At 38.0% G+C, this 17,753-nt stretch overlaps 1 protein-coding gene across 1 annotated transcript; it reads left to right on the forward strand.

Annotated features, from left to right (window-relative positions):
* Nucleotides 1-1,202: 1,202 nt before the first annotated feature.
* Nucleotides 1,203-4,560, forward strand: LOC135143850 (E3 SUMO-protein ligase ZBED1-like). Its single transcript, XM_064075791.1, has 3 exons — nucleotides 1,203-1,324; nucleotides 2,613-2,853; nucleotides 2,917-4,560. The coding sequence occupies exons 1-3, from the start codon at nucleotides 1,203-1,205 to the stop codon at nucleotides 4,558-4,560; spliced, it is 2,007 nt and encodes a 668-aa protein (XP_063931861.1).
* Nucleotides 4,561-17,753: the final 13,193 nt, after the last annotated feature.

A 17,753-nucleotide genomic window follows, 5' to 3' on the forward strand; every position in this document is an offset into this window, starting at 1 on the left:
ACGAAGAACTATTTCGACGAAGACGGCCCAAACTCTGCCATCCACTTCCGCCTTAATTCTAACTGTTCCGCTGTAGCTTCATCAATTGGTGCTACATTTACTCTATTTACTATGTGAAGAATTTGTGAATGTAATCGTTTTCGATTGACTTTAGCTCTTGGATTTTGGTATTGATTAATACTTATTAGCATGTTACGGTACTTTGTCTCAATCAATGGGATTTCGACGTCATAATCATATTCATATCGAGGGTATTCAACGACAGTCCCCTCCCGTTCACTAGCGATCATAGGAGTCAACGCCGCCTCCATTTCTGCAACCGTTTTAGCTTGCCCTTCCTCGCCAAGGAATGCAGCAACACCCCGAAATCGCAATTCCCACAACAGTTCCTCTTTCCGGAGATACCTTGCCTCCATTATAAGAAAAGAAAAGCTCGAAGGTAACAAATGCAACAAAAAAAAAAAATCTATATGTCTTGATCTAAGCCCTTTGGCTAGTAGTATGGCCCTTATTGTAGGCAACTATGTCACCTTTTAAATATCGCAGATGTTGCAAACCCATTTAATATTAATATAAGGCCGAAACTATTATATAGAAATCATTCTAGCGATTCCCTGGGAAAAATAAATATGTATTTTTACCTTTGATGGCGTGTAGGCTGCTTGATATTCGAGAAGACGCCTTTTATTTCAAATCCGGCATTTCACCGCGTGCGTTTCTTTCTATTTCAACTAAAGAAAAGGAATGCACCTAGCTTGCAAAATTATACATCCAGCACCACGCTCTTGAAATGGGCTGTATTCGAAAATTCCCCTAACACTTGGAATTTTGAATTATTATTCTTGCAAAACTTAAAAATGTGTCACTCGAATGACTGGTAAAATTATACTGACTGCGACCCTCTTATCTTTCCCGTTTCTTTTTAGAGCTGGATCAGAAAAACGTGGCTATTGATAACAAAGTGAATTTTTAAAGTGGGCGGTAAACCGCGAAAATTTAGAGAAATTATTTAATATTAATTGTTGATCTCTATTCGTATATGTCTGTATTTCGGATTTAAGCAGTTCTATGGAACACTGTCTCTGGAGTAAAAGTAACTGTTACAGCCAAAAAAAAAATGTAAATATGAGAACAATTTAAAAAAAAAGTTCATGGAAGCGGAGTAACAGTCATTAACAACCTTTTGATAACATACTGTCACTATGCACTTTTTCTTGGAGAAGAGTTTGTTGTGTACACCGGGTTTGGATAACCAACGTCCGTGGTTAGTCAAGGCTAGCGGAAAGCTCACTGTCAGCACCAACACTCACAGTCACAGTTGCAGGTAGGGATGGGGAATTGTTACTTTTTTCAGGAACAGGAACAATTTGTTACTGTTCCATTTTAGGAACAGTTCCAAATAACAGTGATTCTGGAACAACTTGTTACTGCGTTTCCTAGGAAGAACACTTTCATCCCGTATACCTACTATGCGGCACTGCTACAGATAAAACTGTTTTTTGTTCTTTACGTACTCGTTAGCGTTACGTTACGATTTTGGTCTTCGGATTTTGTCTTCGGAATCTGAAATTGTTACTTAAGATTTTTTTTTATTTAATATAAAGATTTAATAATTTTTATTTATAACCAACATAGCCTGTAAGAGAAAATTGACGTTCCTATATGTTGTTTCTTGTTGCTGTTATCTAATTTCTTAGTTTACTATTTTATTGGAAAAAACTAAATTAAAAAATATATTAAATCATGAATATATAAACTATTGTATGACTACATCCAAATACAACAGTGCCTTTATTAAATAAAATTCTTTATTCCAAATAATTCTCTATTTTTTAGGTACCTATGCCTTTATTTTAACTCTTTAAAAATATGTTATTATTGGATATTCACGGAATCACCACGTACAAAATATTATAATAGGAAGAAATCGAGGCGCTCATCGAAAACTTTTCAGAAAAAGCTAAATTTTAACATTCCACTGTACGGAGTGGTTCACCAAAACAGGGCATAAAAAATCAACTCCTGGCACTTTATGATTGTAATAATTGAAAAAGAGTACGCCTATAGGTTGGGTGGTTGGACCTTTAGAACAATACCGACAAAGGGTTTTAACCGGAAATGCATTTATTATTGCATTTCCGGTTAACAATTCGACGAGAGAGCGGTGTGACCTAAACCTACAAGAAAAACCAGGTGTTTTCCGAATATTTGTCGTTTGTTATTATTACCATAAAACTCCGTTTCGGGTTTCGGTAGCATACCTAAAAATTTCATTTTTCGAGTCTAGTCGGCTGGTTGTGGTGGTTCTTCAACAGTTTTGTTATATTTTTCATTGTTCCTGTTCATAGCCGAATTTAGTTCTGTGGCGCTTTTTCATCATTAATTTTAAATTTCGATTAACATTGAGGTAAGTCTAAATTAAACATAAGTTTGAAATCGTATTTATTTTAAAATATTAAAAATTGAAACATTTTTGTAATATATTTATTTTTATATTTATATATTGATTCATCATAATTTAATGCATGCTTATTAAAAAAAAGTATGTCGCTACCAAAAAAAATGATTACAAAATTTTATTAAATTTTACTTATTTTATTATTTTCTTGCAGTACGTTGCATCATTGCAAAATGAGTAAAAATAATAAGAGGAGTGAAATATGGAATTTTTTCACTCAAGTTGACCAGCAAATAGCAAAATGTGATATTTGCAAGCAACATTTAAGTTTTAAAAGTTCCATTAGTAACTTAAAAAAACACGTTGAAAGAAAGCATCCCGCTATTCAAATTAGCAGAAAGTTCACGGGCTCTCAGGAAATTGAAGGAAGCAATATTAATCAAACCCCAGTAGAGGTAAGTGAATTATTAGAAATATTTGCAATAATTAATGTAAAATATTACAGAAATCGGACACAGATACTGCTAATAATTGCACCAGGAACTAGCGCAAAACCCAAAAGTGCACAAGAAAACATAACATCGTTTTTTGCGCCAAAAAAACTAAATTCCTCTGCCCAAAAAAAAATCAATGATTCATTGATAAAACTATTTACGAAAGATTATCAACCATTTAGTATCGTCGAAGATCAAGGTTTTAGGGGTTTTGTGGAATGTTTAAATCCAACGTACAAACTTCCCGATCGTCGCACTATCAGCAAAAGCCTTGTTCCTGCGGCGTATGAAAAGTGTCGACAAGACATGGAAGAGGGAATTTTGATGATACAAAATGTGTCATTAACCACAGATTGTTGGACGTCATCAAATAATGATGCATTCTTGGCAGTAACTGCTCATTTTATAAATGCCAATTTTAAGCTAAAATCTCTGCTTTTGGAATGCATTCAGATGAATGAATCCCATACCAGCCAAAATTTGTCCACCGAATTGGAAAAAATTATTATTAAATGGAAGATGCAAGGTAAAGTCGCTTTAGTTATTTCGGATAATGCGAATAATATTACGCATGCAATAAGAGACATTTTGCAACTAAAGCATTTTGGATGTTTTGCCCATTCCATTAATTTGGTTGTCCAAAATTCCCTGAAATTAGTGGACACAGTTATAATAAAAGTAAGAAATGTGGTTTCATATTTCAAGAGAAGCATTATTGGAAAGGAGAAGTTAATGAATTTCCAAAAGAATAATAATATGGATCCTAAGAAAGTCATTCAAGACGTTTCAACCAGGTGGAACTCGACTTTTTACATGCTGGAGCGTTTTATTGAATTAAAAGACGCTTTAAGGGGTACTATTGCTCTAATGGACAAAGCTACAGTACCAATTTTAAACTCTGAAGAATGGCAAATTTGTGCTGAACTATGTGACGTTTTGCGCCCATTCGAAAATGTCACCAAAATTGTAAGCGGCGAAAACTACCCAACGGCATCCTTGGTAATTCCTCTAGTAAGAGGTTTCTACGACGTTATTGAAAATCAATTTAACAGCACCTATTTACCTGCTGTTCAAACAGTCATAAGAGAAGTAAAAAATCAAATAGATCAGCGCTTTGGAAGCATTGAATCCAGCAAAACGCTTGGGATATGTACGTTTTTGGATCCCCGATTTAAACACATGGGTTTTAGAGATAAAAACAACGCAGCAAATGTAAAAAAAAATTTGTTAAATGAATTGGCTGAAGAAATTAAAAATAAGGAGAAATTGAACCCAAACATTAATTTAACTTCTGCCAGCACTTCAGCCGTTAATGCTCCAGAGAAATTTTCTATATGGAACTCTTTTGACAAGAGCTTGGCAGAACTACGGCCTCAGGGAGGTTCAGGTAGTTCTGGTACTGCCATGTCTCGAGCGATCATTGAGATTGATAATTATATCAATGAAAGTTTCCTTCCAAGGACTGAAGATCCATTGCTTTGGTGGAAAACAAATTCACATAATTTTCCCAATTTAACAAAAATTATGAAGAACAAATTGTGTTGTGTGGCGACAAGTGTTCCCTGTGAAAGGGTTTTTTCTAAAACCGGTATGCTATTGACGGATCGTCGAAACCGTCTCGGCCACCAAAGTGTAAGTCGCTTGGTATTTTTAAATGTAAATTCTTGAAATTTTTATATTCAGAATTTATATTTGGAAAATAATTAAAATACCAAAGTGTTACGTTGATTTGCTTATTTTATTATATTATTTATTGTATTATTTATTGTATTTATTGTATTTATTGTATTATTATATTATATGTTTATTTTATTCAAATATGTATAAACTTTTTATTTTTATAATTTGCAGTTTGTGTTCATTTATAAATTTTTATATTATACTCCTACTTTAAAATAATAGATATTTATTTTATTAGGAGTTTAAGTGATACTTTATGTGTCGAGTATGGACGATTAAACGCCGAGCGATAGCGAGGCGAATTAAGTCCATACGAGTCACATGAAGTCACTTAAACTCCGAATGAAATACAATATTTTATTTTCAAACGATTAATCTTCTTTTGAAATGATTATTTCCTATCTTCTTGCTTCATTAAGGAATTGCCTTGATTTCACTTACCATGGTTACTATGGTTGACAACCACTATGATTTTCACATATTTATACTCCGGCGGAGCATAAATGTTTTATTTATACGCCGGCGGAGTGTAAGTAGTACTTATACGCCGCTCAAACACGGTGTCATAGAAATGACACTTAAACCCTGGTAAAAGCGACATATAAGTGTCAGTTATATGACGTTTGAAAATAAAAATATTCATTAACTGTTCAAATTTAATAATTTCACAAAACCGCCAAAAATGATGTTCATTCGTCATGGGTTAGATTTAAGAATTATTATCCCCGTTCGCGATATTTCGGCACCCATCGTTACGTTTCGCTTTCGCAGCTGATTAAATTTCCAACCCGTATAAACGTTATTATTCTGTTCTTGTTTCTGTTATTCTGTTCCAACATCGCAAGTCACTAGTTTCACTTATAAAACCAGTTTTGCGGACTTATATTCTAAAGGAACAGATTCATCCTGAATAACTGTTATTTTGAATCTTCGGTAACAACTTGTTCCTGTTCCACGTTGGTAACAGTTCCGAAATACCTGTTCCGTCAAATACTCCCCACCCCTAGTTGCAGGGGGTTAGCCATGTTTCTCCAACGACAGCCTGTGGTATGGGCGTGGTCACTTGAATTACGGTCATCTCCAAATGGGGGTTGTGAACCGCAAAAATCGCAAAACCAGTGGAGTGTGGACCCTATCGCTTGAGCTGTGCCGGTGGCGCCAGCGGATGATGATATGTTAGCTCAGGTAGCGAGGTGGTGCTGTGTATGAGGTGGCATAAGATCATGACGTTACCCGGCTTGTGGTGGCGGTATGTCGACATAGCGGTGTTTGGTGTGTAGTTGCTTAGCGCCGAAGTAAAGATTGCTCATCTATACTCAGCTTGCAGGCCATTATGGTTATCCAGTCCAGGATATCACAACCGAAAAGAAAATACAAAAGTGTAAGTGACATTTATTAGTTAATAGAAATATAAATAAAAATAATCGTTAATAGACTAAAATTGATAAATTACAACGGTAGAACCCAGGTATACGCACTGTTCTAATTTTAAGTACAACACTAAATACAAACATAAAATTTCTAAGATACAACATAAAAAGTACTTTACTTATTACGTATTATGGAATTTGGAGTGATCACTCAAAACTATTAAACAAAATGAATGTAAACGAGGCCATTTTAAAAAACAATTTAAAGTTCATAGGACATTCATCTATGAGTTTTACGATACCGACAGCGTAAATCTCCTGAAAATTTAAACTGCATTCAGTGAAATGTCGACACTGTTGCCCTGTTGAAATCTTCCAAAATTTTCTTGGTTGCTAAAATCTATTGTAAAGCGATTCGAATCTGTGCTGGAGGAATTCCTCAAGGTGCTAGCTCTGCTGCGATGGCGCGACACTAGGTACCGACATATAAAGTATATTACAAACGTAACAATCCCGGAAATGAGCAGCCCGAATAATATATAATGATGGTAAGTTACTTTATCTGTTGCATTGTCGGGCGCAGCTTGCGATATTATAGTCAGACCAGGGAGTCGACTATGGAAGAGTAAATATAAAACAGCAATAGACAAAAGGATATTCCACAGCAGTAGAATTGAGTCGCCAATAAAATCCAATCCACGTTTTTGTCTTAATTTTGAACCTGTAAAATTTTAAATGTAAAGCTCGTGCTGTTACAACACGATTTATTTTTTTATAGACTTGGGAGTTGAATAGTATATTCTGAGGTGTTATATTTTAATTAATCCGGTCTATCACCTTGTCTTTTTTTATTTTTGATTGTTCATTTACATTTCTTGGTCCTGGTAGAGAGCTTTTGTATTGTTTTGATGAGTTTTAACGTGTTCGGTGAATACTTGGGTTGGTAATAAGTTCATTGGATCGCGGGTGTCTGTATGACCAAGTACTAATTCTTGTAGAGCAAAATCTGTACTTGTATGTATGGTGCTATTGTAGATGATTATAGCATACAACATTAAAGAAATTATATCCGATTTATTATCTTAAATGTTCGATAAGTGTCGAATGCAATCTTTCCACAGGCCCGTTGGATTCGTGGTGCTGAGGTGTAGTGAAATGAATTTTTATGGCTGATGTACTCCAAAGATGAAAAGAAATGTACAAGTTCCTGACAAGCAGATATCGCAATACCAAAATATCGCAGTGCTTGCCTATATTTTGAGAATTTTTGTAAGGATGTCAAAAACATCTGACCACCAGCAACAAAGGTATCGGATATGAACTATTGAAAATGGTTTTGTTTTGATGGGTTTTCCGTCAATACAAATGGTTAATTAGGTGGATTTCTGTTATATTTTTCTCTCTGGCATATTTCACAATTATTTATAAACTATTGCCTTACTTCGTTTTCTTAGGAAGGGTTGGTGTTCTCCCTTGGCTTGGCTAGCAATTATCCCTTGTTGTTAGCAATAAATGAGATGAGACTCCTAGGAGGAGGGGTACATCCATTAATGCACTTTTCTCTGATTAATATCTTTAATTAGGCCAGTTAAATTCGAGAATTTATTATGTACAATAATAATGCACTAAACTGGTATACTTTAGTTAACCCAAAAGAAAATGAAATTGTTGATAAATATTAAATAATAATGAGTTCCTCAATTTCTAAGCTTATGCCCTCGGGCAAAGACCAATGCGCATGATCACAAGTCCGCAAGTTTCAAATGGTAATCTACCCTATTTATTAATGAATGAAACGAATTCTCTACCCTATTTATGAGTGAATGAAGCGAATTGACAGTTCTCAAATGATTGAGGTTGGTTCAAGTTTGAGGTTTGGTGTCGAAACCACGCGATAAAATTTGAGGTCGAAAACTATCAAGGCAAGCTAAATTCCTCTTACAGAGAATTTCCTAAAAGAGCAAAAAGCGAATAAAGACGTATACTCGCTGCACCAGGTTAAACAACGTGATTCTTGGACATAAAATTAATAAATCCCTGAGGCATAACCTATAACCGAGAGCAGCTGCGCATGGTGACAACCAATGGGGGTGGGGCTCAAACCCCCTCCAAAAGGAAGGCGTGCCTCCTTTTGTAAAACAACTCAATAACATCCACTATTCTAAAACAGATCCTGGACCCTACATAGTCATTATACAACCAAAGACAGGTGCAGTAGAAAAGAAAATACACCCACTTTTTGTATGAAAGGTGCTAAAAACCCAACAGACTGAGGGAATCAAAAGGGTAACCAAGAAAGGGGCCAATCAAGTAGGAGTTGAATTCGCCACCGCGGATTTAGCAAACAAATTCGTCAAGGCCAGTATATATTCTCTGTTCTCTGATTTTGGATATGAACCCTACATACCACAAGCGCTCGTGACCTGCAAAGGTATTATTAGAAGCATGGACGTAAAGATAGAGCCTGAGGAAATAGTTGACCACATGCAGTCTGTGTGCAAAATAGTCTCGGCACGAAGATAAAATCGAAGAACAAAAACAGAAGACAACACCATTGTATACATCCCGAGCGAATCAGTAGTCATAACGTTTCAAGGCAAAATGCTACCGAAATTCGTTGAATTATACTACAACTATTTTGAGGTGGAACTCTATATTGAGCCAGTGATGCAGTGCCAGAACTGCCTACGATATGGTCACACGAAACTAAAATGCAAAAGCAAACTCCGAAAATGTGGGAGTGACCACCAGAGAAGTGGGTGCCAAGAAAAACCGACGTGCCTTTACTGCGAGGAGGATCACGAATCAAACAGTAGGCGATGCCCCGAATACAAGAGACAAAATGAAGTGAAACGAATTATGGCCATTGAAAACCTATCATACTTTGAAGCCAAAAAAAAAAATACCTAGGAGCTCAACAAACAACCAGACAGGTGACCCGAACGAGACATTCAGATTCAACCCTTCGAATTTCCCTGTACTCACCCAAAGGACAGTCGACCTTAACCAAAAAATCGCCGTTACAGACAGAAGGCTGCTGGTACGAAGCACTCGAAAGGCTTACAACACAGCAATAATCACCCACCACCGGTTACGACAAGAAGGCGCACAACGAATGCCTGTTTCCCTCAACATCTCGCACACCCAAAATCATACCCTCAATAGCGAACACGCAAAAGTCAACAGAAAAAGAAGATTACAGACAATCCAAAACAGAGATAACCAAAAACACGCCACAACCTCTAGTCATAGAGGTAAGCCCACGCTCAAGAAGTACAGATTTCTACCCTTTCATTTACCAAGAAACTTCTTCCCAATTAAAAACCACCTCGCCGAGAAAGAGCCCACCCTCGTCCCAAGCTAGCGTCGTTTCGGCGCTCACAGAAGATTTGTTCAATGAAAATTCTACAATAGAACATTAGAAGTGTCTTCGCCAACAACGAGGACCTGAAACACATAATAGCAGAGGTAAATCCAACAATAATATGCCTCCAAGAAACTTTCTTACAACAGAATTTAAACTTTAAAATCCGACACTATACACCAATACGAGCTGACCGACAATTAGGATATGGAGGAGTCGCAATCTTAGTCCACGAATCGGTCCCATACAAAACAATCCGAGTGCCAAATATGCCACCAGAACCATTCCAAATTCAAATGCTAGATATTGGGAATGTACGCCTAGCAAACCTCTACAGCCCACCTGACTCGATATTCCCCAGAACTATCATAGAAACAATAGAAAACAACCAAACTCCACCAGTAATAATAACAGGAGATTTCAACGCCCAGAACCAACGGTGGGGATCTGGAGCGACAAATAACAACGGCAGGATAGTGTCAGCAGCAATCAACAACACAGACTTGGTAATTCTTAACGACGGTTCCGCAACACGTCAAACCAACCCCAATCAACATAAATCTGCCCCAGACCTCACACTGTGCTCCCAATTAATCGCTCCAGTTACTGCATGGAAAGTATACCAATACCCCAGCGGAAGCGATCATTTCCCCATAATTATCGACGTGAATATGAGCCACATACAACCTTTACGTCGAGAAGAAACGAGAACAAGATGGAACGAAGATAAAATTGATTGGACTGTATATAATCAATACATAACGGAAGCCCTGCACCTAGGGGTCGAATCGAATTTTCAAGAAATTGTTTCCACCACGCTAAGCAAAACCACACATAAAACTACACAAGTTAAACGCAAAATTAGATTCCCCCTGAATCCACCCTGGTGGACTGAAGAATGTCCCCAACTGATCAAAAAAAGGAAAGAAGCATTGCGTGTGTACAGGAATGACCCATCAAATTACAATTTCACTGAATACAAAAGAAAGGTAGCGGTTACGCGTAGAAGACTAAAGGAAATAAAAAAAAAGCGAGTTACGAAAATTTTGCGAAACCTTCCATTCCACGGTAAACGGGTGAACATCCAGCACCCTGAAAGCTCCGTAGATTGGGCTGAGAAAATCCTCAACAACTTAGCACCTCCATGGACGATGCTACCAATAGACCAAGTCACCAAACACACAAGAAAACAACGTGGAACCGCCGCTCACCTTAGAAGAACTACAGTCGCTGAATATCCCCAAAAAAAAAACAGCACCAGGAAAACACGGTATTTCATACCAAATGATAGGGAAACTATCGGAAGAAAACAAAGCGACACTAATCGAATCGTACAACCATCATTTGAATGGAACTCCTGTACCGCCTGACTGGAAGAAGCACATAATAGTTCCGATCAAGAAACCCAACGCTAACCCAGACATAATCAAGTACATACCCATAGCCATGGCCCCATGTATAAGTAAAGTCTTGGAAATGATGATAAAAAACAGGCTGGAATGGTATGCAGAGAACCGAAAGATCCTTGGGGAACACCAGTGGGGCTTTAGAAAGGCAAAAGGAATAGGCGAATGTCAATACCTGCTAACATCAACAGTATACAAGGCCTTCAGCAGCCACAAAACAATCGCTTGCTGTTTCTTAGACCTGAGTTCAGCCTACGATATAGTTGATCTACCAGACGTAAAGGCAATTCTCATCAAACATAAATTACCAAGAAACCTGATCGAGGTAGTGATGGACCTATTGACAAACCGACAACTGTATATCTGTCTACCGAAATCCGACCAACTGGTGGGACCCCACACGGCAAATATGGGGCTCCCCCAAGGTTCACTCTTAACCCCACTACTCTTCAACTTATACACCACCTTGCCAGAAGACATAACAATTGGAAAATGCAAAATACTACAATTTGCAGACGACTTTTGCATATTATCAGAGAACAACAACATAAGAACGTGCATCGAAAACCTCAACATCACGACCGACAACGTCGTTAGAGTCCTACAAGAGAGGAATTTAGAGATCAACCCCTCCAAGTCTACGGCGATGAGATTCACGAAACGAGGAACCACAAGACAACCAGCGGACATCCGAATAAACGATAAACGAATACCATGGGTAACATCATACAAATATCTAGGACTGGTAATAAATCAAAATATGTCTTGGGAAGGACAAGTTAGCAACCTCTGTGACAAGGCGAACAAAGGTATCGGAGTAATGAAAGCGATGTGCGGTACATGGTGGGGGGCGACCCTAACATCCTACTCACCGTTCACAAATCACTAGTGTGCTCTCACCTAGACTTTGGATGCACATCATATCTATACATGACCAAAGAAAGAATGAAAAGACTGGAAAGGGTCCATCGAAAAGGATTACGTATAATTACTGGCTGCATGCAATCTACTTCAGTTCCTAGCCTACTGTCCGAATTACCTGTTACGTCAATCCACTTTCGACATATCAAAATAGCAACCAACTTTGTTCTCAAAAACAGCCGGCTAAAAGGAAGCCCAATAATTATAAATATGATCAACTTATACGAAGCGGCAGCCACTGAGCAACAATATTGGAGGAACAAGGCCCTCCCTCCTGTGCTAATAGCACTGGAAAAAGTCACCAAATGGAACCCACACTTGCTAAATACAGAACAAGATGCATGTTACTCATACCCAAGGAAGCTGTCCTTCACAGATATCCACGAAATCAAGTCACACGGACGCATCAGTCGACCCAACAACGGGCAACGCAGGGATTGGCATTTACTGTCCAGAGAAGAACATCCAGCTTTCCAAAAGATTAAAACGTCACACGCATATATATGCTCAGCAGAACTACTTGCCATCATGAAACCGATCACGCTAATCGAGGAATCAACGGAACACGTCGTAATAATCACAGACTCGAAATCTGCCCTAGAAAGCTTGCACAGGAGAGGCTACAACACAGCTATGACTACCATCACATGGATGATCAAAAACTTGACGGTGAATAGCCAAACCACATTCTCGTTTATGTGGGTACCCAGTCACACGGGAATCCGTGGCAACGAGAAGGCAGACGAATTAGCTCAAACAGCACTGCAGCTGGAAAACATCTCAGAATACAAACTCCACTACACCGATCTGAAATACAAAATACACCACGAACTACGATCAGACTGGATAGCCACATGGCAGAAAATGAGCGAATCCTCTGGACGTGGTTATGCCAAAATCGTAGAAAACACACCATACTCCAAACCCTGGTTTGCACAGAGCAAGCTCAGTCGGCGCCACGTTACAACAATAATTAGAATGCGAACAGGACACTGTGCGACTCCTGTTCACATGCACAGAATAGGAGTTCAAGAATCAGAACATTGCTCGTGTGGTTGGATAGGCACCCTGGACCACATCATATTCGAGTGTCCACTTATAAGGAGACCAACAAACTTCTATGCCGATCTATGTGCATCCTTCAGAGCGAGCCCAATGTCCGTAACCTCCATGCTACACCACTCCCTCAACTTTGCCTGGACTGGAATCCTAAATGTCCTCATTCATCACAATGTAAAATTGTAACATTCAAATTCTCCCAAAGGCAACTCAACAAACCTAACCTTTCTATAATATCCTAAGAATGACAGCTGTCAGCGTCTAACTACTATCGCCAATCGGCATTTCACCAACCCCTCCAGGGAAAAACCCCAAACAGTTACGGGACATGGGGGCAACCCAGACGTGTCATCGACACATCCCTTAAGGCCAGTCCCCACGTTTTCTCAGCGGAATTTTCGCTCTATTTTCAAAATGTAATATCTCCGTTATTAACAGATCTATAGTTTTCAAATTTTAAATATTCATAATTCATATGCTTAATTAAATGTTGTGCGAAGTGGCTTTAACATAGTCAATAACTGTATATTTTTCATAGTTTTCACTAATGGTTTTAATACGTCCTATTAAATCTTTATAAGATTTCTTCTGCTGAACTGTATAGTTGCCAGCCAAAATTTGTTGAATTTTTAATTCATTTAATGACTGAGTTTTTTTCAAACACTTAATAAATTTCCATACATCGGGATGCACGGAATTTACTAATGACCGAAAAAAAGAGAGAACAGGGCGCCCGCTCCAAACTGAGAGAATTCTCTGTCGTGCAAATGATGCAAAAGAGGTGGTCTACAAAGTGCAATAAAATGTGTAAAGTGTTCAAGTGCCTTCCCTGAAAGCTGTGCAAGGTATGTGAAAAATATGAAGTTCCAGAATGACGGCACAATAGCATGTTGTGAAATTGTGATGCCTCTGGAGAATGAAAAAGAGGAGATCGATAACGATATCTTCTGGGATGCTTGCGACCCTATGTATGACAAAGCAATAGATGGACACATGTACAGGTATATTATTAGACAAAAAGACGAACTAATTGACGAACTTCGTGAGAATATCAAACTTCTAAATGACCATATTTCATTAAATCAATATACAAACGATAAGAAAACCCAGCAAAAAGCCTCACCTATTCCAACTGATAACCCACAGGTGGCCGATCATAATAAAAATGAGGTGGTACAAAAAAAGTCAAAACAAACACACCATGGTCAAAACCCCGGTTCTGAAAAAAAACCAACAGAACTCCACAAGCATTCTGCAGTCATTATCCAACCGGAAATAAAGTCCGCTAATTCCTCAGACATCCCAAAAGTCCTGGCGACATCGAACCCAACAGTCCACAAATTTGCTGGAGTCGAAAAAAAGCTCTGGCTGCGCATTGGTCGTTCTTTACCAAACACCACCCCCGCTGACTTGCTAGAATACATGCAAGCCAAAACAAATGACGACAAATTTGAGTGCACACAAATTGAGTCCAAAAGTAAACATTCGGTGTTCAAGGCCTTTAGAATATAAAGACTCTACCAGCCAGATTTCTGACCAAAAAACATGCAAGTTCGTCGCTTTCGGTTCCAGAACTTTTTTCGGAAACATTCAATCTCCTAACACCAGGGACAACACATCTGATGATCTGACGCAAAAAAATAATATAAAATCATACAGTTTCTCTCTAATCTTCCAAAATGTCCAGAGCTTACGGAACAAACAAGATCTTCTTCAAACTCATGTGCAACGCGTGAAAAACCTTCAATGTGTGTGTCTAAGCGAACACTGGCTGCCAAATGACGAAGCTACCAGCATACATCTGCCCGGATACGTAACCAATGCATTTTTCTCTCGAACTGTGTATGGTCATCGTGGTGTGATGCAGTTAACTAAAGATAGTACTAGCTTCACGTCCCTTCCTTGGATTAGTCAGCTCTCAACTGAAGTAGACTGTGAACTATCAGGTACCCTCCCAGTAGACATTAATTGCATTATTGTAATAGTAATAGTAGTAGTAATAGTAATAGTACTTTATTATTCAACGGGACCATGCCCAGTTACAGAATAATATTAAAAAATAATATATATAAACATAAAATAACCTAAATATTAACAGAGAAAAAACATTAAATTAATTGTCGCAATTTGTTGATGATGACTTTGTGACTATCATGAAAAATGTCGTTGGTGACTTCTAGCGAGTTATAAGAGGAGCACATAAAAAATATCGGCGTCTTCTTCATGTAGTTTGTCCTGCATTTGGGTAGATAAAAAGTTTGGAACCTTCTGAAATTTTTAGACGGCACATGAATTCTCACATCGGCAAGCAAATCAGGCGTATCAACTAGACAATGTATAACCTTATACAGTAAAGAAATAGCTGAGGTTTTTCTTCTAACTGCGAGAGCTTGCATTTTAAATCTACGGATCAATTGTTCTTCTGGGTAACGCCGTGGTGGATAGGCACCGTCACATTTGTAAGATAGGTATTTCATAAATCTCCTCTGTACCTTTTCAATAGATTGTATGTGACATTGATCAGTGGGAGACCAAACAACTGAGCAGTATTCGACGATGGACCTAACATAGCTAAAATATAGTAATTTAGTACATTCTATATCAAAAACACTCGAATTACGGATTAAAAATCCTGTGATTTTAGACGCTTTTGCTACAATGTATTTATAATGCTCAGTGAAGGAAAGTTTTATGTCAAAAATAACTCCCAGATCTTTAACTGTGTCAACCCGCTCTATGGTAGTATCTTTAATGCTGTATTGAGTGAGAAGTACATTATTTTTATTGGAATAAGACACTACCTTGCATTTGTTTAAAGATAACTGTAGTCTGTTTCTGTCGGACCACGAATGTAATAAATCGATATCACGCTGCAAAGAGATAGAATCGTATACATCCCTTATAATCCTGAATATTTTGACATCATCGGCATACATTAAAATTTTGTTGTTGATATAATTCGGTAATTCATCGATAAACAAGACGAACAAAAGTGGACCAAGATTCGAACCCTGGGGTATGCCGGAACAAACTGAGTACGAAGCTGACTTAAAACCTCCAAACGAGACATGCTGGGAGCGTCCAATAATGTAACTTCTCAGCAACTCAACAAGTTTGGGTTCAAACCCAAGCATCTCTAGCTTGTGTATCAGGATATGGTGATCAATAGTATCGAAAGCATGATGAAAATCGAAGTAAATAACATCAACTTGTTCACCTGCGTCTAAAGCACTAAGAGAGAATTGTGTAAATTGAACTAAGTTGGTTAGCGTAGAGCGTCCTTTCATAAAACCGTGTTGAGCTAATGAAGTGTTATTGCAAACCTGACAGTAAATCTTATTGTATAGAATAATTTCAAGTACCTTAGAGAAATTACACAAGATAGAAATGGGTCTATAGTTCGACACATCTGAGTAATCACCTTTTTTGTGCACCGGAGACACCCGAGCTTCCTTCCAGAGATTAGGAAATTGACCGTTCTGAATGCAAAGGTTAAATAAGTAAGCAAGAGGTTGAGCAAAGACGGTGGCACAATCTTTTACTAAAAAGGCGGGGATAGCATCAATTCCGGCGGTAAACTTATTTTTCAATTTTCTGCAGGCGGCAATGACTTCGTCAGATGTTACCCGTGAAATGTTGACATTTAATGGGTTGGGGATATTGCATTTGAATGTGCTGGAAGGGGTGTTGGAGTCGATGAATGCACTAGAGAAAAACGAGGCAAACGCGTCCAGTATATCTATGGGTGTGCTATACTTATTGTTGTTGAAAGTAACTTCACCAGGTATCCTTGATCTACACCGTTTTTGTTTGACCAAGGCCCAAAACTTATCAGGGTTACTACGAATTTGACTTTGTATCATGAGTATATATTCCTTATATGATTGGGATGTTAATCGTTTCGTCAGAGCTCTCAATCTTTTGAACTCAATGTAATGAACCAGCGAGCCGTGTTTTTTATAAAGCCTAAATGCCCTTCTTTTAGATTTTAACGAATTGATCACCTCCACAGTGAACCAGGGCGGATAATGGAACGTGCGATTACGAGAGCTCAATGGAACATGCATGGAAAAAATTTCATCTAACTTAGAGTAAAAAGCGCTGCACACTGCATCAATATTATCAGACGTCATAAATTCACCCCAGTTTATTGTACATAAATGTTGGTAAAGATTTACATAATCGGCTTTACGAAAATTAAAATGAAAACCATTAGAATTAGCCCTGAATACCTTTTGACGTACATTCGTTATAGTAAACTGTATGTCCAGAGGAGGATGATATAGGTCAACCCCCACTAATGGTAGAGAATCAGCAGTAACATCGCACAAAATATTACTAAATACCAGATCTAAGTGCCGACCATCTTTATTCGCAATACCGTTATACTGATTTAGATTAGTAAAATCTGTAAAATTGCGAAGTGAGGCTGCCTTGCGATCCACACCATTAGCGGTAAAAAATGGAGAGTTAAAATCACCAACAAGAACGCATACTGCATTATTAAGAAAACAATCAAGGGTACAAAGAAATTCCATGAAGTGCACGTAATTATCACAACTTATAGATGGTGGAATGTAGGTTGTTAACAGGAAAAGTGACTTATTCATCGCCAATTTGACCTTCACCACAACTATATCGATTATAGGGTCAAACGTATTTGGAAGAGAGACGGCAATTGGAGACAAAGAACTTTTAACAGCTATTAGGACACCTCCACCTCTAGTGAGATCACATATGTCAAAAGAACGGTCCTTTCTAAAAACAGTGTATCCAGGTCCAAATAGTTCCGCACTATTAACATCAGGAGAAAGTCCTGTTTCAGTTAGGCAAATTACATCAAATTCAGAACTACAAGCGTTGATGTAAAAGTGATTTATTTTGGTTTTAAGACCACGAACATTTTGGTAGTACAGTGTGGTAACGCAGTCGGGGGAATTTATATCAGAACTGACTGACACATTATCAATAGTAATAGATGCTAGGCAGACACTATTGTGAACCAAATCTGCAATGTTGTAAACTGTAGGAGGAGAACGGCTGAGTCAAGATGATGATTTT

Source organism: Zophobas morio, unplaced genomic scaffold (assembly GCF_036711695.1).
Source record: "Zophobas morio isolate AGI-343-1 ecotype UQ-CSIRO unplaced genomic scaffold, CSIRO_AGI_Zmor_V1 ptg000076l, whole genome shotgun sequence".
Lineage (NCBI taxonomy): Eukaryota > Metazoa > Arthropoda > Insecta > Coleoptera > Tenebrionidae > Zophobas > Zophobas morio.